The following is a 27,143-nucleotide window of genomic DNA, read 5'->3' as shown; positions in this document are numbered from 1 at the left end:
ATCTGTGGGTGCTGAGTTTCTGTAAGAATTCTGTAGTGTCACGAAAGAGCCTGGGGGTTCCTTGTACAAGGAGTTTCAAGATGTCCTCAACATAGCTAGAAAGGTTCTCTCACAGGGTCCCATTGCCTGATACAATGGGACATCCAGGTGTGTTGGCTTTGTGTATCTTTGCAAGGCAGTAGACGTCTCCAATGTGAGAAGTACGCAAGATGAAAGTGCATAGGATACTGTGAAGGTCTGGATCAAAGGTCTTGATCAGTCTGTTGAGTTGATGGGTGTGTTCTTTGGTCAGATCAGCAGGTTCTGCAGTGTTCTTGGCTGTTCAGTTGTCAGTATGCTTCTTTGCAGTAGACCTTTCTATTCTGTATGGCAATGGCTCCTCATTTGCCTGATGTTTGATGACAATGTTGTGGTTGGTCTTGAGAGCGTGGCTGGCATTGCGTTGTGCTTGGGTGACATTCTGTACTGGAAATGTGTTGCTGGAAAAGCGCAGCAGGTCAGGCAGCATCCAGGGAACAGGAGATTCGGGCATAAGCCCTTCTTCAGGAAGGGCTTATGCCCGAAACGTCGATTCTCCTGTTCCCTGGATGCTGCCTGACCTGCTGCGCTTTTCCAGCAACACATTTCCAGCTCTGATCTCCAGCATCTGCAGACCTCACTTTCTCCCCATGACATTCTGTACTACCTTGCGAATGCGGCTGATGAACCTGGCGTTAACGCATCCACTGATGGCTTGAGCCTTGAGCAGTGGCCTTCCAGAGTCGTCCAATTCAATTCTTTCTGCTATGATCACTGCACTGTGGATCTGCATGTAATCCTGCATTAAGGATCTTTCAAAACTGAATGACAAATTGTGAAAAGTGAGAAAACTTGAGGGATAGTGTGAATAAGCAAAGCTGGTGGGAGACTGAGGACAAAGGAAGGGAGAAGGGCATCAAAGAACATAAGAACAAAAAAAATCAATATAGACAAAATATAAGAGGCAGGAATAGAGTGGATCATGAGATGTTCCCTCGATATTCATCATATGTATAAGTATCAGCTTGGTTCAGTTGGGAGCATGCTCACCTGTCAGTTGAAGACCATAGTAAGATGATAAGAATAGTATCAGGACTAGGCCATTCAGCTCCTTGAGCCTGTTCTGCTATTCGATAGAATCATGGCTGATCTAATATTCCTCACATCCACTATCCCGCCTTTTCCCTGTAGCCTTTGATCTCCCCTACTAATCAAGAAGTTATCTCAGCTTTAAATATAAACAAGGACTCTGTCCCCAAAGCTCTCTGACAAAGAGTTCCAAAGACACTCAACCTTCAGTGAGAAGAAGTTCCTCTTCACCTCAATCTTAAAATGAAACGTTTATTCTGAGACGTTGCCCCCTGGTCCTCGAGTCTCCCAGACAAACGCCTTAAAAATGAAATATTGGCATTTTTCCACATTATACTCCAAATGCTTACTTTTTTTCCCAAGTACTTAAACTATCAGTATATCACTAAGTTGTTTCTGTCTCTTGCACAACTTGCCTTTCCACCTATTTTTATGTTGTTTGTAAATTTGTCTCCAGTACATTCACTTCCTTCCGCCAAATCATTAATATGTATTGTAAACATGTGTAGTCTCAGCACTGTCCCCTGCAGAACACACTGGTCACATGTTGCCAATGTATAAAAGAACCTCTTATCCCTATTTGTTGTTTCCTGCTCAAGCCAAATTTCTATCCAGGCCATTATACTCCTAGCACCATGTGTTTCTCTTACCTTATGATGTAACTTTATGAGGTATCTTGTCAAACAACCTTTGGAAGTCCAAATGCAACATGTATACTTGTCGGCCCGGTTCCCCCCTCAGTCGAAGCAAAACACTCAGAGACCCAATATAGTTTTACCTCCATTGTCTTTATTCGGAGCCCTGAAGGGAGAGAGAATGATCACCCACCTGCACAGAGACATGAGTTCACGGTCTTCTCTCGAACAACAGTTTCTCAATTAACTATATAGTCATTTTACAGGGAGGAGCATCCAAATAAGGCAACATACATGTTAATTGGGTGACTGTTAAAATCAATAAGTATCAACAGTAAAGATTAAGCCATCTGCGGTTACGCAATGAATAATTGACTTTACATAATGAATACTTTTCACCTTGTTTACTGACGTTACATACTGAATGCTACCTCATCTTGTTAAATGGCTCTACATAACGAATGATTTTCCACCTTGTTAACCCATTACCCTTGCCTCCAGCACCCCTGTGTTAACTGTAAGTTCTTGTCTGATCTGAGGCATGCTCAGCTGAACTTCTTGTTTCACAAAACTCAGAACTTAACTCTTTCTCTCTGCCTGCTTATACCCTATACACATTCTCATTCTGGTTCCCCTCTATCCATTCTGGTTGAGGCTTCCTTGAAAAACTCTAATAAGTTAGTCAAACATGATTTCCCTTTCATGAAGGAATATTAACTCTGCTTGATAAGATGATGATTTTCCAAATGTTCAGCTGTTACTTCCTTAATAATTGATTCCATTACTTTTCCAATAATAGATATTAGACTAATTGGCCTATAGTTAACCAGCTTTTGCCTTTCTCCCTTTTTGAGTAGGGGTGTCACATTAGCATTTTTCCAATCCTTCGGTAATTCTCCAGAATCCAAGGGTTTTTGGAAGTTACAACCAATGTATCCACTACCTTGCATCTAGTACAACACTTGCGATATCTCTCTCCTTTCTATCTCTGAGAACCACGTGCATTAAGTGCGAAATTGATAAGTGGTTAAAAGTGTGTTGGCACTAGAATGGAAGCCATCAGGGCCAGAGGGATTATCTGCCTTTAGCCCTATTAGCCCTGTTTGTCTAATACTACTTCTTTAGTGACAGAGGTGGTACTTAATTTCCCAGTGATATTCTTTAGTATTGATGGAATGTTCAAAGTATCTTCCACCATAAAGACTGTTGCAAAATATCTGTTTAACTTCTCTGCCCCTATTTCCTTACTCCCTATAGTCATCTCCCCAGATTCATTTTCTAAGGTTTCAGTTTTCAAGCCTCCCTCCAGCAACTGAATGTGTATGCTGACAGGGAACTGGAATACTGAGGGAGCACAGCATTAATTTTCCTTAAACACATGCTTTGACTGACTATTCAATGAATCTTAAAAATCCTAGGGAGTACTTGATGAACGACAGGGAGTTCTCCCAATTTCTTGGCCAACGTTCATCCCTCAAGCAATGCAATCCAAAAAAGGAATGAACTGTTCATTCACCTACGCACATGATAGTGATGATTGTATTGCAAAGCAATGAATTATATATGAATCACTCAGATCTTTCAGTGAAATATGATGAAGCATTGTGTAAATGAAGGTCCCTTTACTGAGCTGTTCCTTTTCTGCTAACAGTAAAGGTATACTTCTCATCCTGCCAGTTGGATTCAATTCTAGTTCAATATCAATGAATCCAAAATTATATTTTGTGGGAATCTGTGTGTAAGGGCACTAATCAATGCTAGTACTTTTGAATTATTTTGCAGGACTGCCAACACACCTTTTAACCACTTATCAATTTCGCACCTAATGCACGTGGTTCTCAGAGATAGAAAGGAGAGAGATATCTCAAGTGTTGGCAAGATTGACTTTTCTGATTGAAGTTGGAGAGTTTTTTTATCGCTGTGACACAGAAAAATGATGTTTAATCACTAAAGGGGCAAGATTTCCATTTATAAAGGACAGGTTTGTGATTCACTTGCACAAGTACACAGAGTCTGCCATGTGCTCATATTATGATGATCACAGTGAATAAAGCACTAGCTTCTACTAGTCCCAGTTCCTATCCAAACAATATGCACTTGATCTCAAAGCAAAATGATCTGGATGTGAGATTGTTTCTTACATTTCTGCTAACAAGTGTATAAGAAATCATCTTTTCCCAGTTTTCCAAAACAAAAGTTGCTCCTCGGCTGGGACCCCACCATCGTTCTTTGGTGACTGAAGTTAGACTATCCCCGTTCCCCTTTTGTCCTCCAGTGTTCATTTCCATTTAGGGAATAAATTACTCTTTCAAAGGTATGAACTTACTTTTTTAATATCCTTTACAGTATGTTTCATAGGATACAAAAGGGCGTGTATATATAAAAATGAAATAACATTGGGATATCCCTAGTGTCTTGTACCTATGAGGTCAAAAGCTGAAAGCTAAGCTGGGTGTGTTTGGACTTCTTTATGACTTATCTCCTTTCCTCTTCCTTAGAATCGACCTCCGATTGACCTGAAGGGTGCCATGCTGGAGATGGTGGAACGATTGAAGATGAAAAGCTCAGACCCCAATGTATGTGCCTACTCCTCTGTATCAATACTCTATTCTCTTTTTAGAGATAGTTTCTTGCACTTGAGCTAACATGAGACACCATTCTTAAAATAACGTTAGGCAAACAGGTGATATCTCGTAGACAATTTGTAGCTAAACAACGGGTTCTCTTGATGTCCTGGCTAATATTTCTCCATTGGTCAACACCATCAAAAAAAGTTTATCTGGCTATTTATCTCCTTACTGGTTGTGGAACCTTCTAATGTGTTACATTCTGACTAAATAATAACACTGATACTGTTTCAACATTGTATGATTCAGTGTGATGTGTTCTTAGAAAATTCACTGTACATATAGATCTTTGAGATAAATAAATACAGCAGTTGTGATCTTGTAGTTCATTTTAAGTTTCAGTCAAGAATAGAGTTCATACACTATCCCTGCTTCACAATTTCATGTCAAGTCTGACCCAGTGGTAATACTGTCGCCTCTAATTAGAGGTTGATCATTTCCTGTTCAACTGCAGTGAATTGAAATATAATCTCAGTTGGCTCTTCAGTACAATCCGAAGTGCCATCTTTCAGATAAGATTTTTTTAAAAACTGACCTGCCACCAGACCTCTGCTGGATGTAAAAGATCCCATCGCACTATTCAAAGCAGAGGAAAGGAGTTGTCACCCGTATTCTGGTCAATATTTACTGTTTGAACCACACCAAGAAACAAATTATCTCGTCATCATCAGATTGATAACTTTGCTTTGTTGAAACTGGCTTTGTACTTCCTACATTGCAATAGTGACTACAATTCAAAAGTACTTAACTGGTTGTAAAGTTTTTTGAGATGTCCTGAGGTCATAAAACAACAATAATTAAAGTAACATAAAATGTTCCAAGGCACATCACAGCAACATTTTAAACCAAAACATGACGCTGAGTGACATAAAAAGATTTTAGGTCGAAAAGGTTGGTCAAGGGGTTGGGTTCTAAGGAGCAACTTAAAGGAAAAAAGTGAGGTAAAGATGCAGACAAGTGTAGAGAGGAAATTCCAGAGTCTAGGAGTGAGGTAATTGAAGGTATGGTCAGTAATGCTGGAGTGATTAAAATTGGATAGAATTAGACAGCACAGATACCTTGGAGGATTGTGAAGCTGGAGGTGATTTCAGAACTCGTGTGCGGTGAAGCCAAGGTGGAATTTGAAAACAAGGATGAGGATTTTAAAATCAAGACATTGTTTGATCAGGAGCCAGTGTGGTCAGGGATAAGTGAAGTGGCCAAGCGTGTACACACAGTCACACACCACCAGAAGAAATAGGGGCAGAATTAGACCATTCGGTCCATCAATCCTGCTTTGCCATTCAATTACGTCTGTTGCGTTTCTTAACCCCCATTCTCCTTCCTTCTCCCCACAACCCATGATCCTCTTACTAATCAAGAAATTATTCATCTTTGTCATAAGTACACATAGTGACCTCCCTTCCAATCACCCTTCCTGGTGGGGGTTTTTCCTACTGATTCAACCCATTCAATTGTTTGACCTTCCTGCCACCTCAGAGACTAAGGTTTGGGCTGTAAGACCCAGAGTTGACTTTTCTGTAATGGTCAATTAACCGTTAAGGGCCCCATCCCTCAAAGGTCTGATTAACTGTGTTCCTGGTACCTTTTTCACTCAAAATAGGGTGGCCTACCAGCTGGATTATGTGTGTGGAGAGGCCTTGATCTGTCCAATCTGGGGTAATTATTGACATAAATTTTGAAAATCGCCTCCTTGTCATTGCCTCTGTTCCCTCCTACCTCATAATCCCTAGCCTATGACCAAACATCCCCACTTCACCCACCCATCCACCCCAAAAGTCACTTGCATTCCTGTTCCTTCTGGTCTTCAGTGCTGTTGTGCAGCTCGCTTTCTTATTTGTGTCTCGCTCATAAAGATGTCCTCTCTGCACATTTAAAAGAAAGGGAAAATCCTGCCCTTTGTTTCAGTGGAGCTTTGTCACTTTATTTGGCAGTTCTCATAACTCATGAATACTTCTGTGTTCTAAATTCAGGGATTAGGGTTAACCTTAACATTAACCCATCCAAGTGAATATTGGTTTTCAGCAGCCACCGTGTTAAGCCTTTTGATAATTTCAATTTGATCAGTTCTCATCACTTTTAAACAGTATGGAGTTTAATTTTTTCAAATCTGTCCTGCAAGACTATCTTGTCAGCCCAGGAACCTATCTACTAAACCTTTGTTGCACTCCTCCTAGGCTGCCCTTATATAAGGGAGCAAACTGTGCATTATACTTTGGGTGTGGTTTTGTAAAACTCTGGTTCCAATTCTATTCTTAGGGTGGAAAATTGTCAGAGGAGGTGGTGGGAGAAAAGTTGGTGGCCAGCTGAGTAACCAGTTGGAAGCCTCCCCCTACCCCCCTCTCCCCCTATCCATCTATCCATAACATATTACAGACAGGCTAAGTTGAAGCAAATTGGGACTTCACCCTCTCGAACCCCAAAACAATCCCATGCTTTAGGCATGACTTTCTAAATTTTACTCAAAATATTTGTTTTATGTCTCTGCCCTTTCCTTATTTCCCTTGTTATAATTTCAGTTGCCTGTGCACCTCATGAATCCATGTTTACTTTCACATATCTTTCTAGATACATATGTATGGGAACAAGGACAATCTGTTTTTGTATCTCTTGTGATTATATTCTTTCTTTTCAATTTCTTAGTCTTTCTTTGCTCAACTCTAAAATCTTTCCCATCTTTAGGCTTTTGTTAACATCGTAAACTTATTGATTTGATGTCATATTATCTTTAATTCTCATGAGCTGCAGTTGGACCACTCTGTATGTGGGGGATTAATAACATAAAAGCCACTAGGCTAAAAGAAGGCTCCTTCAGACTCTGATAATCAAGTTGAGATTTGAACCCAGACAATTGTTTTAATTTTTGTGCTTTTAGGATAGAGATTTATTGTCATCAGTTAAGTATATCAAATTTACATTTTTAATTGCTCCTTTCTAATAATCAGTTTGCTTTTCAACTTCTTATTGCATATATTCCACAACACTCCTTGAAGTCAGTAATGTTGTATTTCCCACCCACTTTCTCAGTGCTATCTGATATGCTGCCATTGTTGAGCCACTTGCTGTGCTCTGTGCTCATAGTAGCTTCAAGATCTATAATTTCTCACAGTTGTGTAGGAATTAGCTCCTTCATTCCAGAAATTGTATTTGTCAGATGGCCTAAACCAGGAATCTGCCACTTCTCCACTGCTTAATTATTCCTCTAGTTGTTCAGCATCAGCCGGTCAGCACTGAGGAGAGCTGCAGATTCTATTTTTTGTATCCAATGCATTCTACTCCTATAACAAGCACGGCTAAATGAGACAATGAGACAGAACACAGATTAAATGTGATGTAAAACTTCTTTGATACTGCCTTATCAGAGGTTCCCACAGCAAATATAGCATGTGTTGGATAAAAGACAAAGCTTCCTTGAATCTGCATAATCAAATATTCCCAAGTTATTGCATAATAAAATTCCAATGTAGAGATCTCCATACCATGATAATATTCCTTAGCGCCAGTCTCCTGGCTGAATACCTTCCCATCCCATCACTGCAATGAGCCTAAGCCTTGTTGAAAGGTGCTGAGACTACCCAAAGTCATGGCAACTATTTTATCTACCTTTTGCTATTACTGAAACTTTGCATTATCGTGCTCTCTCTTAATTGTGTGTAATCTTAGGCAGGTGGTGGGCACTAATTGGGGATTCACTTGTGCCATCTTAAGTAAATATTTGCTTATAATCTGTAAATGTGTAAAGGAATGCTTATGTAATTGTATAAAACCGTATATCCAGTTTTAACGTCCGCCAACTGGCTTTCTAAAATATAAGGAAAAAATGGTTGCCAAAAGATGAAGAAAACTAAGAAAAAATAAATTCAAATTAGAAATTATGATTCTAGAGGCTATTATAGAGTGACAGAAAGCAAATATAAATTGTTGGACTATGATTACCCTCCAATGTTCTTAAAGTCTGAAGTACCTCATCAGAACAAGGAAGTCGAAATATGGATATGACTCCCATCCCTAATCTTATGAATAAATGTAAATTTAGTTAATATTTTGCAGTAAGGTTCAGGTCTTGGACTTCAACAATTTACAATCTAATACATGATTGGTAAGCAGGGACAGAGTGTATCACAACAAAATTCATGAATGATTCTAAAATAGGTGGGAAATGCAGGCTATAATGAGGAGATAAAAGTTTGCAGATGGATTTTGATAGGTTAGGAGAATGGGCCAGAATCTGGCAGAAAGAGTTTAATGTGGATAAGGGCGAGGTTGTTCATTTTGGCCAGAAAAATAAAAGGACAAATTATTACTTAAATGGGAAGCAGATACAGTGCAGAGAGATCTGGACGTCTCTGTACAAGAAAGTTGGTCTCCAACAACAGTGGACTTCACCAGTTTCCTCTTTTCCCTTCCCCCTACCATACCCCAGTTCCAACTTTCCACCTCAACAATGTCCTCATGACCTGTCCCACCTATCAATCTTCCTTCCCACCCATCCACTCCACCCTCCTTTCTAACCTATCACCTTCACCCCCACCTCCATCCACCTATTGCACTCTCAGCTACCTTCTCCCCAGCTCACCCCCCTCCCATTTCTCTCTCCACCTCCAAGGCTTCCAGCCTCTTTCTTGATGAAGGGCTATTGCCTGAAACATTGATTTTCCTGCTCCTCTGATGCTGCCTGACCTGCTGTGCTTTTCCAGCACCACTCTAATCTTGACTCTAATCTCCAGCATCCACAGTACCCACCTCCGCATGGTCTCCAACAACAGCCTATAATAAGAAAGGCAGTTGGAATCCTAGCATTTATGCACTGTCTGGATTATAAAAGTAAAAAAAGTGTTGTTGCAATGATATCAGATGTTGGTGGGACTATACCTGGAGTCCTGTGTTCAGTTTTGGTCTCCTTACTTGTGGCACTTGAGGCAGTTCAGAAGAGGTTTACAAGGTTGATTTTGGGTATGAAAGGAGCAGTTGAATAGCTTGGGCTTGCAGCTGCTGGGGTTCAGAAGAATGAGAGGGGCATCTGATTGAGATACATAAAATGCTAAAGAGGATTGATAAGGTGAACATTGAATAGGTGTTCCTTCTTGTGCGACAGTCTTGAATAAGAGGTCATAGGTTATAGAGTAAGAGGAGCTATGTTCAAAACGGAGATGAGACAAAACTACTTCTCAAAAGGGTGTGAATCTGTGGAACTCCCTGCCCAAGGGTGCAGTGGAGGCAAAATAAATCAACAGATTCAAGAAGGCAATAGATGGTGTTTCTGATGAAAAGTGGGATAAAGGGCTATGGGGAGTTGGCAGGAGGGTGGAATTGATACCAGGATAAAATCAGTCATCAACATGTTAAATGGCGGTGTGGGCTCGAATTGCCTACTCGCACTCCTAATTCCTATGTTCACATGTGTAACGAAAGCAGAGATAACATTTTAGTTTTGATTTAGATTTGTTCTTGTGGGCTTGATATTTGAAAATCAGGAGGCCTGTCTGTCAATGTGTGTTTTTTAACGAGGTTTTCTAACCTTTGAAATGAAGAGACGGGGGTAATAGTTTAGTGCATAAAAAATAGGTAGCAAAATAAATTGTTGTTAACTCGCAACAGGGGTCCAAATACACACACAAAAGTCTAGAAGCAAGTCAATTAGTCAGTGTTTGTGTGTGTACAAACAGAGAGTGGATGTAAAACTTCATGTTAAGAAATCCTGCAAGGCTATTGGAACTGAAGTTTAAGGAACTCCTGTTTACTGTTTATTTTAACCCAATCATGAATTTAGTTTGCAGTTTATTTCAGGGGTCTCAGGGAGCAATCCTAATTCAAGAAAAAGTGTCGCGTCAATGTGCAGAAATTCATCAGAAGGAAACTGCCTGCAGAGTTGCCATCTGAACAGGAAGCCTTAATGTGCAAATTGTTGTAAATCTTTGCTGAGGGTTTGGTGTTTGTAATGACACAGCTGGGATAGAAGCTATAGTGTCAGTTGAAATAAAGGCAAACTATTGCAAATGCTTGAAATCTGAAACAAGCACAGAGTGAGAAACACAGCAGGTCTGGTAGCATCTGTGGAGAAAGAAGAACAAGGTTAACCTTCTGAGTCTGATAGAAGTCTTTGTCTGAATTAGTTTTAACCCTTTCTGATGTTTGTAAGGAGATATTTCCAACCTATTCTGCTTAGTGTCATATAGTTCACACTTTTCTCTTGTTTAAATAATGTTGTATGCTTTATGTTGAAGGCATTCTGGGAGACTATTATGAACAGATCAGTAACTGACTTTCACAGGTTAAAAAAGTAGGATCTGTCAAGGCAGGTTTCATACTGGAATTTGATTTGTCCATCAGGTGGGATCACAGTACTTAGCAAAGGGGAACAAGATATGGTTTTGGTGTTGTCACTTTCTCCAAAAAGTGAAATACTTTGTAAAATAAATGACAGTTGGATAGTGAAGAAGAATTAGTTTTTATGGACGAAATTTGCAGGAAATAATATTTGTTTATTATAATGAAGCATGGTCAGACCTTGATAGATTCCCGAGAACAGATAATCATTCCACGAAGAGATATATCATGGATGTTTTGAAGGATCGATAAAATTCAGTTTAGATATCCATGGATCAGTACTGCCTTTAAATTGCCGGATGGTGCTGAGGTACCTTACATGGGAAAGGATCCTAACCTGACTGCTGTTCAGTTCTTGAAGAGGGTGGATTCTGTTGGATGAGATATTTGCTGTTTTGAAATTGTTCCTGTGGAAGCTAACATCCCCTTCAGCTTTTGTGGAACAGATTAAACATTCTGGATTACCATCAGGAGTAGAGAACACAGTGATTGCCAGATTTCAAAATAGCCCAGACATTAGACAGAAACATCAATATAGCAGAGGGACAAAAGATAGGCAGAATAACAGATCTGGCTTTTCCAGCAATAAGACAGAATTGGAAAGTATTAACAGGCAAATGAATCCCAGGAACATCTGAAGAACAGAACAGATGATTTAGTGTGACTCAGAGTTTATTGTGCGATGAAATGCCGAAAGTGGAGAGGCAGGGTCTTGAAAATGACACCAACGTTCTGAGGAGTAGTTTAAAGATATTGTTGAATCCAAGGAAATTTTTACTTGTCACAGAGAATTATGATCATGTATGAGTCAGTCATTGACTCATTTGCCTCAGTTTGATTGTACTGGATTAAACTGGTTAAAAGTGTTATCTACACACGCAAGTAAACAGGATTGGTTTAAAGTAAAGGAGTATTTGCTTTACATTTGGGGATGGCAACACATTGAGTTAACAAAAGCAAGTTATGATTGCATATAAAATAGCTGGAGTAAGCCATTTACAAATAGTGATGTCGGGCTGAATCCTTTGGCACTGTTACTTTCTGAGTTTCATGAGTGGTTTTTCTCTCCATGAGGCTGAGCAAGTTTTCTCACACTATCATCTCAAACCTGCCTCATTAGCTATCCACCATCCCCTTATGGCACCCCTTTTGTGAAATGCTGTCCTACTTGCTATGGCTGGGATATATTGGCTCCTATGCCATCTTCGAACCCCAGCCATGGACCTGTTCATGTGGTAGTAGTCTGGAATTGTCCTTCATCCTTGATATAACTGCGCAGCAGCTGTAACTAAAGCATCTGACTGTATAGAAACGGCATAGCTGACATCTTCTTGCACTCATACATTCCTATACCTGTTGCTGTTTAAGCACCAGGCCCCTCAGCTTAGCTGGCCTTAGCCACACCTTTAAGTCTCTGCTGCTTTTTCCCATGGCCAACTCCAGCCCAGCATCTCATCATTGTTCAAATTGGGACAATTACATACAAAGAAACTTTCAGTTGCCTTATTTGCAAACATCTAAACCAAACAGAAATCAAATAAACAGAAGCAGCATTTGTCTCAGAAATAAGCTACCTGTAGTTCAACAGTCTTACAATCAGTGAATGATCATTGCACCCAGCTACTAGGAAAGTACAGCGCATTCTATATGGAATATGCTAAAGTGGCAGACCTGACTGGTCCAGGCAGTGGAACCTCATCATCAGCCAGCTTATCATCTGCTCCACAATGGCGCTGGATGATAATGTTTCAGTCAGCAGCTTGTGGAAACATCAGCTACGATCACAGTGGGTAATCCTTGTCTTCCAGTAAAGACCATTGTAAAACATCTGGATCCTCCCTCATAGCCAGAACACAAATGTTCTCAAGGATATAGGCATTCTGCCAACCCCAGGACACCAGGCACAAATGTGTATGAAGTGAAGCCAATAATCACTTGCACATTGAAAGAATTCTATTCTGTTGATGAAGTGATCACAAGCATCATTAAAAACAAAGGTATCTCTGGGTCACAATGCACATGGCTAATGCAAGATCTCACACAGTGCCCTGGGACATTCAATTGGTTCCCTCTCAATCTGTACAGTAAGCATAATACAAGACTGTCTTATATGTAAAGGTACCTTTTTCAATGATGCCTATCATTGCATCCATTTCACCAAGATATCTGTCTGCAATAGGCAAGGACCAGCAACATAGTCAACATTGCTCGTGACCAGCATTTCACTCCACACACTTGTACACTGCATACTTTTCACATGCACAATGATCTGAATGAAAATGATTTCAGTGATTTGGACATGATATGGCAGTTATGTTTAAAAATCAGTTGATCCATGGTTTACTCTGTCAGGACAATTTTGTGGTGTTGTGATCCCAGTTAATGATATTACTGAACAAAGACTAAAGGCTGATTTGAAATCTGGCTTGACAGATCATATTTTATTTTGTTTTAGTTTTCGTGAGCTTTTTGCTGAAACATAGGAATGTAATGTTGCTGATTGAAGTTAAACAATAAAACTAAAGTTTTTTCTCAGCAAATGGCATTGAGGTAAAATACTGTCTAATAAACTTTTAAGGATTTTGAAACATATAATAGAAATTTAACCCCACAATCCCAAAACACCCTTTTACGAATCCCAAAACTATCCCATCCACATCACCAAAGTACAGTACTCACTCCAAAAAAATTCTAATACTTACGTAAATCATGACTTCAACTTCCATTCTGGAAAATCTGAAAGCTTTTTTCCTGGAGCTATTAAACATTTGCGTTTTTATGTTCATGGCTTCAAATAACCTCATCAGAGTTTAATCAAAACACTTATATCTAGAATTGTCACGGAACTTAATGTCCTAATTTAGTTTAACTGTCTTCTCCCCTTCTCTGGAGAACTTCTTTATACATACATCTTCTGCAAGAACTTCACAAAACTGCCCCCAAACTGGAAAAAAAATCTTTTTTCCAAGCTGCAGGTATTTATCTTATTTCCAGAATTTCGAACAGAAACCTTGATGCAAAATAGTTTACCTTGTTTTGTTTGGTTGTAAGCAGTCCTAAGGTAAATAAGCCAATTTGGTCAGAAAGGTGCTCCATCAAGATGTCATAGAGTCAAAGAGATGTACAGACTCTTCGGTCCAACCTGTCCATGCAGACCAAATATCCCAACTCAATCTAGTCCCACCTGCCAGTACCCAGCCCATAATCCCTCCAAACCCTTCCTATTCATATACCCATCCAAATGCCTCTTAAATGTTGCAAATGCACCAGCCTCCACCAATTCCTCTAGCAGCTCATTCCATACACGTACCACCCTCTGTGAAAAAGTTGCCCCTTAGGTCTCTTTTATATCTTTCCCCTCTCACCCTAAACCTATGCCCTCTAGTTCTGGACTCCCTGAACCCAGGGAAAATACTATGCCTATTCACCCTATCCATGCCCCTCATAATTTTGTAAACCTCTATAAGGTCACCCCTCAGCCTCCGACGCTCCAGGGAAAATAGCCCCAGCCTGTTAAGCCTCTCTCTATATAGCTCAAATCCTCCAACCCTGGCAACATCCTTGTTAATCTTTTCTGAACTCTTTCAGGTTTCACAACATCTTTTTGATAGGAAGGAGACCAGAATTGCACACATTATTCCAACAGTGTCCTAACCAATGTCCTGTACAGCCGCAACATGACCTCCCAACTCCTGGACTCAATTCTCTGACCAATAAAAGAAGGCATACCAAATGCCTTCTTCACTATCCTAACTACCTGCAACTCCACTTTCAAGGAGCTATGAACCTGCACTCCAAGGTGTCTTTGTTCAGCAACACTCCCTAGGACCTTACCATTAAGTGTATAAGTCCTGCTAAGATTTGCTTTCTCAAAATGCAGCACCTCGCATTTATCTGAATTAAACTCCATCTGCCACTTCTCAGCCCATTGGCCCCTCTGGTCCAGATCCTGTTGTAATCTGAGGTAACCCTCTTTGCTGTCCATTACACCTCCAATTTTGTTGTCATCAGCAAACTTACTAACTGTACCTCTTATGCTCGCATCCAAATCATTTATGTAAATGACAAAAAGTAGAGGACCCAGCACCGATCCTTGTGGCACTCCACTGGTCACAGGCCTCCAGTCTGAAAAACAACCCTCCACCACCACCCTCTCTGTCTTCTACCTTTGAGCTAGTTCACCATAGCCACAGGAATATCGACAATTTAACCATAGGCACAGAACAAAATCAGATTTGAAATAAAATATGTTAAAAATTTAAATCACACAATCTACATCACAATAACCTTTTAACAAAACCTTTTGTTTCATGTCATTTTTAGATAAATAAAAACTAATTTTTTAAAATTTGCATAGATTCCTCATCATATTTGTCAAAGGTCAAAATCCTGCAGAAATATGCAGATATTTTTGATGAAGTGTATTGAAGGTGAGTACTAAAACCTAAGTGAAAAGGGTGAAAATTGAACAAAGTGGCAGAGAATGCCCCCATATTTTATGAGAACTTTTCCATTGGCACACAACCGTAATGAGGTAATTGCCATGGATCTATGGGATTGAGACAAGGACAAGGGCAACAGTATTTACATTTATCCTTTATCGATCCTGGTCAAATTTTGCCTTTCTTCAATTATACATATCAAGGACAAAAGGATTATGAAATGCAAAGTCATGGTGAAATGAACACAGATTTAGACTAGGAGGACCAGGAAAGTTTCTGATTGGTAAATTCTCCTCCATTATTAATGTCAATTTCAGAGACAGCTGGAAAAAAAATATGAACATGATTGCTGAAATCCTTTCAGCAGTCCCCTCTCTCGACCTAACTCCAATCCCAGCAATAAAAGTCAAAGTATAATTTGCCCTCTTAATTATTTGTTGCACCTGCATGCTAACTTATAGTATTTCATGTAAAAGAAAACTGTACTGCACTTCTGTTTAAAGGCTGTCTTCTCTTAAATATTGTTTGTTCCTACCAAAATGCATGACCTCTCAAATTCCTACATTCTACTCAATTTGCCTAGTCTTTGCCCATTCACTCAGCCTGTCTGTATCCCCTTGTAGATTCATCACACTGTGCCCTATTGTTGTATTGTCAAACAGAGGATGACTTAATCAAATAACCAAATTAAAGGGAATCAGACAGTTGGAGAGAGTTTGGAATTTATTCTGAAGCATCAGTTAGATGAATTAGCCATACCAAAATTGTCCATGGTGTTGTGTAGGTTAGGTGCGTTAGTCAGAGGAAATGTAAAGTAATAGGGTAGGGGAATGGGTCTGGGTGGGATATTCTTCTGAAGGTTAGTGTGGACCTGTTGGGCCAAATGGCCTGTATCCACACTGTAGGGATTCTGTGATTCTATGATCACTAGATGAGGGGCATTTGGATTTAACCCCCAAGTGGATTTGCAAGTGATTCTGCAGATGGAATAACAGGTTAAGGTGAGTTTGGTATTCTGAAGAGAGACTGAGTGATACAGATGTTAGCATGAACTCTCCTATATGTGATAAAGTAACCTTGAAAACATTTTTGAGCGTTTTTGACCACACATCAAGGCATGCATAAATCAATCCACACAAGGCATATTTATGTAGGACTTTACTTTTCAAAAGAATTGTTTCTGAAACTGTTCAAAGAGACAACAGATGCAGATGGTAAATTATAGACTAAAATGAATCTGTGGCCTGAATGATGCCCTCAGTGTATGGTATATTTAGGTAAGATCAGCTCAAAATTGGCTGTGTTCAACTAAGAGCAGATTCCACAATATTTTACTGATATCATAAAGGAAAAGTTACAGGTATCTTCATGATTCAAGTTGAAGGTTTCAAACAGTGTCACACTGCAGAATTTGAAAATGTATCAGTTGAGATTAAGTGTTATTAATAAGATTGGAGCAGAGGTAAAATTTAGTCAAATGTTTTAGGCTTTTAATTATGTTGGTTTAAACTTTGAGCAGAATTGGTCTGGAATAACTTTTAAATCAACAACCTACTCAGACTACAGCAAATGTTAGTTCTGATGTGTTTGGAGTTAAGTAGTGTGATGTTGAAACATCTATAGCTAAGAATATTTAAAGGGGGAAATAAAATATGAAAAATATTAAATCTGGATAAGTGTGTTTTCATGTACTTTGTGTCACCCAAGAATGATGTTTAATGATGTTTCACATGCTAATCATTTTGATGGGTAAGGCAGCTGGTTTCATTTTAACAAAATGAATGTTAAATTGGAAATGGTGTCCTTTAGCTTGGAAAACTTAGAGATGAGATAGGGTTATTAAAAGTACTTTTGTAATTGTAGTTACAGTGAGTTTGGGATTATTTTTTACATTTTAAGTAAGATTATGTACAAGGGACTCCTGAAGATTGCATACCAAATGATAGTCAAGTAGATAATTGTCTTTGTGGAATAGTGCACATTCTACAGAAAGTGTGGACAGTATTTAGTGGAGCAATGGAAGCCTTTTCACTGACAGAAAAACCCCATGTTGCCTCTTTGAGGAAGTAACATGTGGATGAAAGGGAACTGGATGATTTGTCAAATTTAATTTTCAGGGAGGCATTTGATAAAGTGCCACATCAAAGATTATTGTGAAAAGTAAAAACTCAGTATTGGCATGGATAAATGATTGGTTAGCTCACAAGAAACAGACAGATAACTCCTTTTCATGTTTGGAAAGATGTAACAAATGATGCGCCACAGAGATCAATGCCAGCGCCTGAGCTTTTTACAATTTATATAAATGACTTGGTTGAGGGCCGAGGTATTTGCTGATGACACAAAGCTCATTAGAAAAGCAAGTTATGAAGAGGATATAAGGACTCGACAAAGACATATGGATAGTAAAAGTAAGTAGACAAAAATATTTTGTATAAATATGAAATTGTCCATTTTGGCAGGCACAATAAGAAAGAAGTACATTATCTAAATGGTGAGAAATTTCAACCTCTGACTTGCATGTGTCTGAATACATAAATCACAGAAGTGTAAGTGCAGCAAGTAATTAGGAAAGCTGATAGAATGCTATCGTTTATCATGAGGGAAATTGAATACAAAAATACAAAGGTAATGTTTCAACTATAAAGGACTTTGGTTTGACTACATCTAGAGGATAATGCACACTATGGGTCACCATATTTGAGGAAGCATGTAAATGTGTAGAAAGCAGTTGAAAGAAATTTGACAGGAGTAATAATGGGAATGGGGAGTTTGCCTTGTATTCACTGGAGTTTAGAGTCAGAGGTGAATTGAACATGGAAGATCTTGAGGGGTCTTGACAATGTGGGCGAGGAAGGTATGTTTTCACTTGTGGGAGAATCTAGAATAAGGGGTGTCTGTAAAAATAAGAGGTTGTCCACTTAAGAACATGACAACCATTTTCTGTCAGAAGATCATGAATCTTTGGAATTCTCTTCCACAAAGGTAGTGGAAGCAGCATCCTTAAATATTTTTAAGGTAGAAGCAGATGGATTCTAGATAAGCAAGAGGATAAGACGTTATCAGGGATAGGCAGCAATGTGCAGTAATCAAATCATCCATGATTTTATTGAGCAGCAAAGCTGACTCAAGTGACCCACTGGAGTGGTCCACTTATGTTTGTACCTCTATCAAATGAAAGCCCCTCAGGCACTTGGCAACAGAGGACCTTGTGGATGTGGGTTTGCTCGCTGAGCTGGAAGGTTCATTTTCAGACATTTCATCACCATACTAGGTAACATCATCAGTGAGCCTCTGGATAAAGCACTGGTGGCATGGCCCACTTTCTATTTATGTGTTTAGGTTTCCTTGGAGTGGCGATGTCATTTCCTGTGGTGACATCATTTCCAACAGTGATGTCATTTCCTGTTCTTTTTCTCAGGGGGTGGTAAATGGGATCCAAGTCAATGTGTTTGTTGGTAGCGTTCCGGTTGGAATGCCGTGCTTCTAGGAATTCTCATGCATGTCTCTGTTTGGCTTGTCCTAGGATGAATGTGTTGTCCCAGTCGAAGTGGTGTCCTTCCTCATCTGTATGTAAGGATAGTAGGGAGAGTGGGTCATGTCTTTTTGTGGCTAGTTGATGTTCATGTATCCTGGTGGCTAGTTTTCTGCCTGTTTGTCCAATGTAGTATTTGTTACAGTTCTTGCAAAGTATTTTGTATCTTGGGATCAAAGCCCTACCCTCTGAGAGCTGCTGACAAGACAGAGACCAGCAGCTCTTTCTTTCAGCAGCACCAGTGGGAGGTGTTGGTTGCTGTCAGTGAGACACCCACTGGAGATAAATCTCTGGATCTCAAAATAATGCTGAGTGATGTCAATCCAGGAGATTTGTAGGGGGAGGGTGCAGCGAGCAAAAGTAAGAGAAAGGTTCTCAACAGGCTCCAATTTTCTAATGCTGCATCCCTCAGTCAGGCACTGAGTGACTTTGCCTGAGGGGACTACCCAGAAGCCTGCAAAAGTTGTGCACCCTACAAGCCGAGACCCACCAATCCACTTGGTTCACACCTGTGGCAGAGGGATAGGAAGGCTATCCACAAGCTTACTCTCCATGGCCTTAATCAGGGTGAATGTGGGAAGGTGACAGAGTCGAACCCATCATCTTCTCACCTGATTAAATCCCCAAATGCCAGTCAAACATTGTCCAGGCAGTGAATTAAATGAGTGAGAAGAGTTTATGAATTGACCTTGCTAAATTGGAACAAAGAGAAAAGGGAATTGCTCAAATTAACTGGTTGACTCTAAGTAATCAACTGTCTAATTCATAAGAAGAAATGCATGAATGAAGAAGTAGTTTGGAGCAGGTGGGCATTACTCAGAGATTCACTTGAGCCCCCATAAATAAATGCCATGGCTGTAAGAGTTCAAGGTGCTTGCTTGGAATCTATAACTGTGAGTAAAAGTTTTTATATGTGCAGAGATTGGCTCCAGTTATGTCCTTCATTAATTGGCCTTCCTGAATCCAACACCCCAGTTCAGAATCCCAAGAAGGCTGTTTTATCACAGGCAGTGTCATCCATTTGTTTGGAAGCAGTTATTTAGTCTGAGAAAGAAGAAAACGGTAGAAAGAGTACTATACTAGTCTGGGTTTGTCGTTTTAAGAGCAGTCACCTTCCAGGAAGCATCAGTTCTCAGTTGTTACCTTCTATTGTTAGCAATGTGATAACTCATGATGCCAGAAGGTTCATCAAATTTCAGCCTGTCTTAATTCAGCCGTTCTTCAATGGCAGCAGTCCCTGGTGAAGGTGACCGCACCTATATTGGTGAGTTTCATTTATCCTGCCACTGCACCTGTCAGGTATGGGACATCACTTGCCCTTGACACAGTTGTGTTTGACAGCAGTGAGGAACTTGGAAGCCTTTGTGTAGTTTTGTCATCTGAAGGCTACTGTCTGATTAGCAGAAAGCACTACATGGCATTCAATTAAAACTTTTCTCCCAGAAGCTTTCAGCCCTGACAGGATCTCACGGTTCACTGCCTTTTTTTCTGCTGCTCTACTCACAGTCATTGTTCCCATTCATAGATTCAACAGTCTATACAATAACTGTAGAATTGTATTCTGAAGCCATTTCTTTTTTAAAAGTGTTTCAAAATAGCTAGACTCATTCTCTATATACAGAAATTGGAAAAAACCTGTTCCCCTTGGAAAAATCCTTGGTTTCTAATGAAGTCTCTGAGGATAATGAAGGGAATTTGTCAGATGATGTAAGAATATTTATTATATAGACAATAATGTCTCTGTAGCTAGTCAACCTCAGTAAAGAATGAGGTCAAAGAGGGGGGAAGCCACTTAATATATTTCTCATTGTGAATCCCTGCAGTTCTGCATCTGTCTTTGGAATGCACACCCACTGACTACATCAATCTCACAAATACCACTTTATATTTCACAGAAACTAAGCTATAAAAGAGTTGAAACGACTGATGTCTGCTACATCAACCTCCTCATTTATTTCAATACAACCTGCTATCGCTCACTATTATACCAAAGCCCCTCACTGTTTCCTATTCCAAATCTCACTCGGCACAATATTATCTGATATATATCAGGCCTACCATTCGACGAAGTATTGTCTAAAATAGCACACTGCTCATTCAATGCATTGGTATGGGCTCTCAAGCTTTTTGATTCCAAGGACTCCTGTCCCATTTATAAATATTCCAGGGACTCCTGAAACAAAACACAGGTTCATTCTTCTGTGTAGAATTAATCGTGTATACTTATTTTTGTTTTGTGATTTATCGCATTCTTTCCATCGCCATGCTGCATGAGAGAGATTGGAAACTAGATCTCAAAAGTTTTCAGAGGACATAAGCTTTTCTATTCTGCCACAGGATGAATGAGGTCTTAAAACGTTTGTCTTAATATGTGTTTTTGGACACAATTCTGTTACAGAATTAGGAGACATTCTTCTTTATTGATACTCAGTTTGTTGTTAACTACTGAGTAAGCAAAGGTAACAGTCATGTCATAAAGCAACATCAGATGCAGTAATATTTCCGTCATTACATATCCTTTCATGAGTGTGTGAGAACCTCTCAGTGGATGTAATCCATAAAGTTCTTCTTTTAAATAAGCAAAATGACCTTAATATATTGCAGTCAGTGAGTGTATTTATTAGTGATTTAAAACCTTTTTAAATCAATAACTAGTAGTAGCTGCAATTTTGTTTTCAACTCTGAGAAAGTGAAGAGACAAACTAACAAAATTGAATTTGAACCAGTCCCTAAACCCAAGCATTGCTGGCACCTATTGGATTGATTATTGATTCTACTTCAAGGTTGATTATTTATTATCCACTTTATGGCTGCTCCTTATCAAATGGACTAAGAAAATCTTTTTGATGCCTTTGGTGATAATCTTAACATTCTGTTTGTCCCCTTGTCCAATTCCAGCTGTAATCACTGCGTCGATTGGATTTCCAGCACCTGCTCAAAGCGCCAAATAAACTGAATATCCAGATTGTCCATAACTCAAAAGTGCAAATTAAGCATAAATTTTAGTCAGCTGGACAGGTGAATGAATCATAGGATAAAAGAAGTCCTATTGTGTCTCTTGCTGGTAGCCTGTCTGAAATTTTCTGATGGATGCCTAAGGAATTGTGGACCCTCTGTTGGGAGCTCCTGTGATGTGGCAAATCCTTTATGCAGTACAAGACAGTATTATCTGATGTAGGACACCCCTCATGTAATACAACATTGTCTGATGTATATCCTTATTTAGTACAAAATTGTCTGATGTACCACGCTGTTAATTCACTCTGTCTGATATAGCGCACTACAAATTGTGTGACAGCCTTTACTTCCTACATGTTATTAGATCTCCTACATCCTTCTGTCACTACCGTACACTCATATCCTCAATCAGTGCCACACTGTCTGTCCAATGTGTTTTCTGACTGACCCTTTTATTGGTGCAGGTGACTCAGGGACAGATGGAGGACTGCATTAAACAGGAGTTTGCTAAAATGAGGCAGTTGGTGACTGAGGAAGAGCGCAAGGCCCTTCACCTGGTGGATCTACAGGAGGCAGTGGCCACAGCCCACGTAGCTGAGCTGATTGCTGAGATTAATGTCACCATGGAGAAGCTCACTGAGGAGATGCAGGAGATCACAAGACAGTTGAATGCCTTCAATCAGTTGGCACTGCTGAAACCGAAGGTAAGTGATGTGCACTCACTGTATTTGTAGAGAGGTTGAATGAGAAAAATGGAAACGGTTGGTGCTGACTAGTCTTACTGGAATTAAAGCTCCCACTCCCAATCATACCATGTCAATACTGACACTATCACTAATTACTGCTCAGGTAAAAGGCCAGGTAGAGAATAGGAGCTAACTACACAGCTCCTGTGAACATTGTAAAGACGTTATAATGAATGTTTTCAAATTACACAGATGCTCAAGTAAATTTTGTTGATTTTAAAAATCCTGATTGCCGCTTTGATTTTCCTACACGTCCTTGCCCACAGCCTACATCTGCTGACTTTCATGAATTCACTTTCTTCTAGAGTCATTCAGCATGGAGACAGACGCTTCAGTCCAACCAGTCCATGCTGACCATAATCCCTAACTAAACTTTTCCCACCTGTCTGCACTTGGCCCATATCCTTCCAAGGGCAAAAGTGAGGACTGCAGATGCTGGCGATTAGAGTCGAGAGTGTGGTGATGGAAAAGCACAGCAGGTCAGGCAACATCCGAGGAGCAGGAAAATCGACGTTTGCTTTTGCCCAAAAGTTGATTTTCCCGCACCTCGGATGCTGCCTGATCTGATGTGCTTTTTCAGCATCGCACTGTCAACCCATATCCTTCCAAACCTTTCCTATTTATGAGCTTATCGAAATGTCTTTTAAACATTGTAACTTTACCCACATCAAACACTTTCTCTGGTAATTGATTCTACACATCAACCACTCTCTGTGTGAAAAAAAAAATGCCCCCATGTCTTTTTTAAATCTTTCTCCTCTAACCTTAAAAATATGCCTCTTCGTCTTGAAATTCCCACCCTAGGGAAAAGATATTTGCTATTTACTGTATCTATGTCCCTCATGATTTTATAAACCTCTAAAGGGTCACCCCTCAACACCTCTAAAAGGTCACCCCTCAACCTATGATTCTCCAGTGAAAGAACTCGCAGCCTATCCAGCCTCTACTTCTAACCAGCAACATCCTCATAAATCTCTTCTGAACCCTCTCCTGTTTAATAATATATTTCCTATAACAGGGCAACCAGAACTGGACATAGTACTGTAGAAGAGGCCTCACCAATGTCCTTCACAATGTCAGCATAACATCCCAAACTCTATGCTCAAATGTCTGAGCAATGAAGGCAAGTGTGCTAAATGCCACTTAACCATCTTGTATACATGTAACGCAAACTTCAGAGAGTTCTGTTCCTTATGCCCTGCTGTAATGATGTGGGTCAAATACTTGCTAACACCCCCCATCATTGCTGGCCATTTTGGATAGTAGGTATTGATCCAGTTCGGTGCTCAGTCCCACAGAGAGCTAGATAGGCTCATGCATGTTTAACCTGCGTGACCAAGATCTTTGTGCTTCCCCTGAAGGACATGATATCTTACAAAATTGGGTACAGATCCTAAGGGGGGGTTAGATAGGGCAATGGTTGTTGTACGAATTAGGCTTGTAGTACAATGGCATTTTACATCATGATTTTCATGTAAGCCATATTTCCCAGTGGACGGGAAATATAAAGAAAGCCCATTGTGTAAATGTACAGAATAGTGTGATTATAATCAGTTGGGTGACTAACACTGAACCTTTGTATTGTTTCTTGCAGGTTATTGAAGAGAAACCCAGGTACTGTGGTCCTTATTGTTAATGTTGTGACAAGAAGCATAGCAATTTAGAACTTTGATTCACAAACATGGTCGTGTGTTATACAGGGAATGACACAGTCTGTATGGGGCTATGCACAAGAACTGATGTACAATATTTGAGTTGGTAGAAAGTAAAGAGGGTCTAAATTTCAAACGTCCCACACACTTCCTTTTCTAGTTTGAACTGAGGTGAATGTTGTGGGGAGTGGTCACTGATATCCTTACACGCAGATGGTGGATTGAAACCTTTTAATGAAGCTGTTTGGGTTTATTTTCACAGGGATTTTCTTTTTAACCATGTTGGCAAGGTGTCATGGTCCTCAGGAAATGTGGCAGGAGACCTGAAAGATGAGATCAGTAAAATCAATGTCTTTTAAGTACTACTAATCAAGTCGGGAGAGGTCAGAGTGTTTACCCCCTACCACAACAATTGATCCACCTACTTCACTTCCCCTGAACATACTGTCCAAAATTACTGATCTCCCCATGATCACTAACTCTTCTCTGACTCGATCCTACCCTGCAATCACATCAAAGCTCCCAATCCCTACTTTATCCCCATCCCTTCAATCACTGAAAATGAGGTAGGTTTACAGGCAAGCAGTCTGGAACAAAGGGTTGGATATTCCCTCTTCCAGTGTGGTGTGTGTTTTATGGTGCAGAGTGGAGGGATACATAATTAGATCAAGTCTCCTAGTCTAGTCTAAATCCACTCAAAACGTATCAAGGAGATAGCCTAGTCCCCAACTTTTATCTTACTTAAAAACAAGTGTAAGGCACTGCATTCCAGATTGGTCAAACTACTAGGCTTTAAGCAAAACACACTTTATTCTTACACCACCGTTAAAATACAAATAACGAAAGAAGAATCTGCAAAACTTTAACTCTATTAAAATACTTCACCAAATAATATATATTTTAACTACTACTCATCAACTGTTCCAATTAGCAACATCCCATAAGCATACCCTTGGCAGAGGCAAATTCTGCAAAATAGCTTTATTTTCTTGCTGTCTCCTCCAGTCTAGGAGAAAGAACACTGACAGAATGAATCGAGCAGCAGAGACAGAACTCAAGTTTATGCAGCAGCAGAGAGAGAAAGCGATATCTAGCAGCTTCAATTCTAAAAACCCCATTTCAACAACTGAAAGCAAAACTAAAACCCTAGATCTGTGTGAGCATGACTCAACACAGTCATTCTTCTTTTATCTAATTTTTTAAAAAAAGCACAAAGCTTTCCGTGGAGTAAACACGGCAACACCTGGTTTACAACATACTCTTCAAGAGAAACAAGACACAACAAATCCCTCTTAAAGGCACATCTTGTCACACTCCATCTGACCAATTTCCCATCCATGTTGAACTCAACCCCAAAATATGGAAAGTGAGCAGATGCAGAAATTGGCCACATGTAAATAAATAAATAAGAATCAGTCGTGTTTATTGAAATCTCAGTTTACTATTTCCCTGCCCATGCAGGGTAGTATAGTTGGTGTGGGAGGCTGGTGGTTGAGGGCCGTGCTTTGTTTTTTAACCAAGGTTTTATAAATGTAGGAAAGAGAGGGGAAGCCATATTGTAAAGGGTGTCCTTAGTGCATCAAAGTCACCTTTCCCCCTCAGTCCTGTGAGAAGATACTCGGCCCATTCTTTCTTACCCAGTCTTTGCCAGACAGCTGGATTTACTGACTAATCTGATTGGCCAGTCAGCTGTGGAAAGTGTAACTTCCATCCAGTGAAAGCTGTAAGTTCCCCACTGTAGTACCCTTTGGTTATGGTTGAAAAGTGTGGTGCTGGAAACAGCACAGCAGGTCAGGCAGCATCCGAGGAGCAGGAGAGTCAACATTTCAGGCATAAGCCCTTCATCAGGAATGTAATGGTGGAAGGGGGCTGAGAGATGAATAAGGGGAGGGCTGGGGGGAAGGAAGGTCGGCTGGCGATAAGTGGATGCAGGTAGGTAGTGATTATGATAGGTCAGTGGGGCGGGTGGAGAGAATGGGTGGGAAGGAAGATGGGCAGGTACGTCAGGTCAACAGAATGGTGCCAAGTTGGAGGGTTGGATCTGGATGAGGTGGCAGGGGTGTGGAGATTTGGAAACTGAGTGTTGATGCTGTGTGGTTGTAGGATCCCGAGGTGAAAGATGACGCTATGGGACAGGCTTGTCACAGTCTGTCAGCTAATTACTGGCTTACCTTCCAAGGAGCCAAACCAAGATTTTTAGCCAAAATCTCTGACACTGTGAAATTGAAATTCTGCAATTGTGGAAAATCTATGCTTCAGGGTTTCCCAATCACATCTCCTCACACCAAATTACCCAGCCAAATAAGTAGAAGCATCGGAGTGGAGAAAGATTTGAAAATATGCAGGGAGCCATTCTGCCCATCACATCCACGCCAGCTGAAAAGAGTTACATAACTTCATTCCGCTTTCTAATTCTTGGTCTAAGACTCTGTAGGTTATGAAACTTCAGATGCATATGCAAGTTTTATTATAATTCACTTGTAGAACTTGAGCATTGCTGGCTGACTAGCATTTATTGCCCGATCCTAGTAGTCCTTGAGAAAGTTGTAGTGAGCTGCCTTCTTCAACCACTGCAGCCCACATACCCTGAGGGAGGGAATTCTAGGATTTTGACCCAGCAACAGTGAAGGAATGGCAATATAATTCCAAGTTAGGATGGTGAGTGGCTTGGAGAGGAACATGCAAGTTGTGGTGTTCCTATGTATCTAGATGGAAGAGTTCATGCATTTGGAAGGTGCTGCCTAAGGAACTTTGGTGAATTTCTGAATTGCTTCCTTTAAATAATCCACCATTGAATGTCATGGAGGGTTAGTTTCATTGTTTCTTGTTGGAGCTAGTCATTTGCGGCAAATGGTCTTGATCATTGTGCAATCATTGGTGAACAGTACACTTCTGACCTTATGATGGAAGGAAGATCATTAATGAAGCAGCTGAATATGGTTGGGCCTAGGACACTAATTTGAGGGACTCCTGCAGAGATGTCCTAGAGCTGAGATGACTGACATCCAACAACCACAACCTACTTCCAATGTGTCAGGTATGACTGTAACCAATAGAGAGTTTGTTACCTGATACCCATTGATTCCAGTTTTACTAGGGTTTCTTTGATGCCAC

The 27,143-nt window shown here is 40.1% G+C and overlaps 1 protein-coding gene across 1 annotated transcript in view; it reads left to right on the top strand.

The window, feature by feature from the left end:
- trim44 (tripartite motif containing 44) overlaps positions 1-27,143 on the top strand; it is a 110,760-nt gene that overhangs the window by 23,129 nt on the left and 60,488 nt on the right. The window contains exons 2-4 of the mRNA XM_043706263.1: positions 4,241-4,318; positions 22,096-22,335; positions 23,972-23,991. Of these exons, the coding sequence (XP_043562198.1) occupies positions 4,241-4,318; positions 22,096-22,335; positions 23,972-23,991 (338 nt within the window). The remainder of the gene's footprint in view (positions 1-4,240; positions 4,319-22,095; positions 22,336-23,971; positions 23,992-27,143) is intronic.

Source organism: Chiloscyllium plagiosum, chromosome 16 (assembly GCF_004010195.1).
Source record: "Chiloscyllium plagiosum isolate BGI_BamShark_2017 chromosome 16, ASM401019v2, whole genome shotgun sequence".
NCBI classification, from domain to species: Eukaryota; Metazoa; Chordata; class Chondrichthyes; order Orectolobiformes; family Hemiscylliidae; genus Chiloscyllium; species Chiloscyllium plagiosum.
Note: the sequence above shows the minus strand (reverse complement) of the source record. Positions and strands in the feature narration are given on the sequence as shown.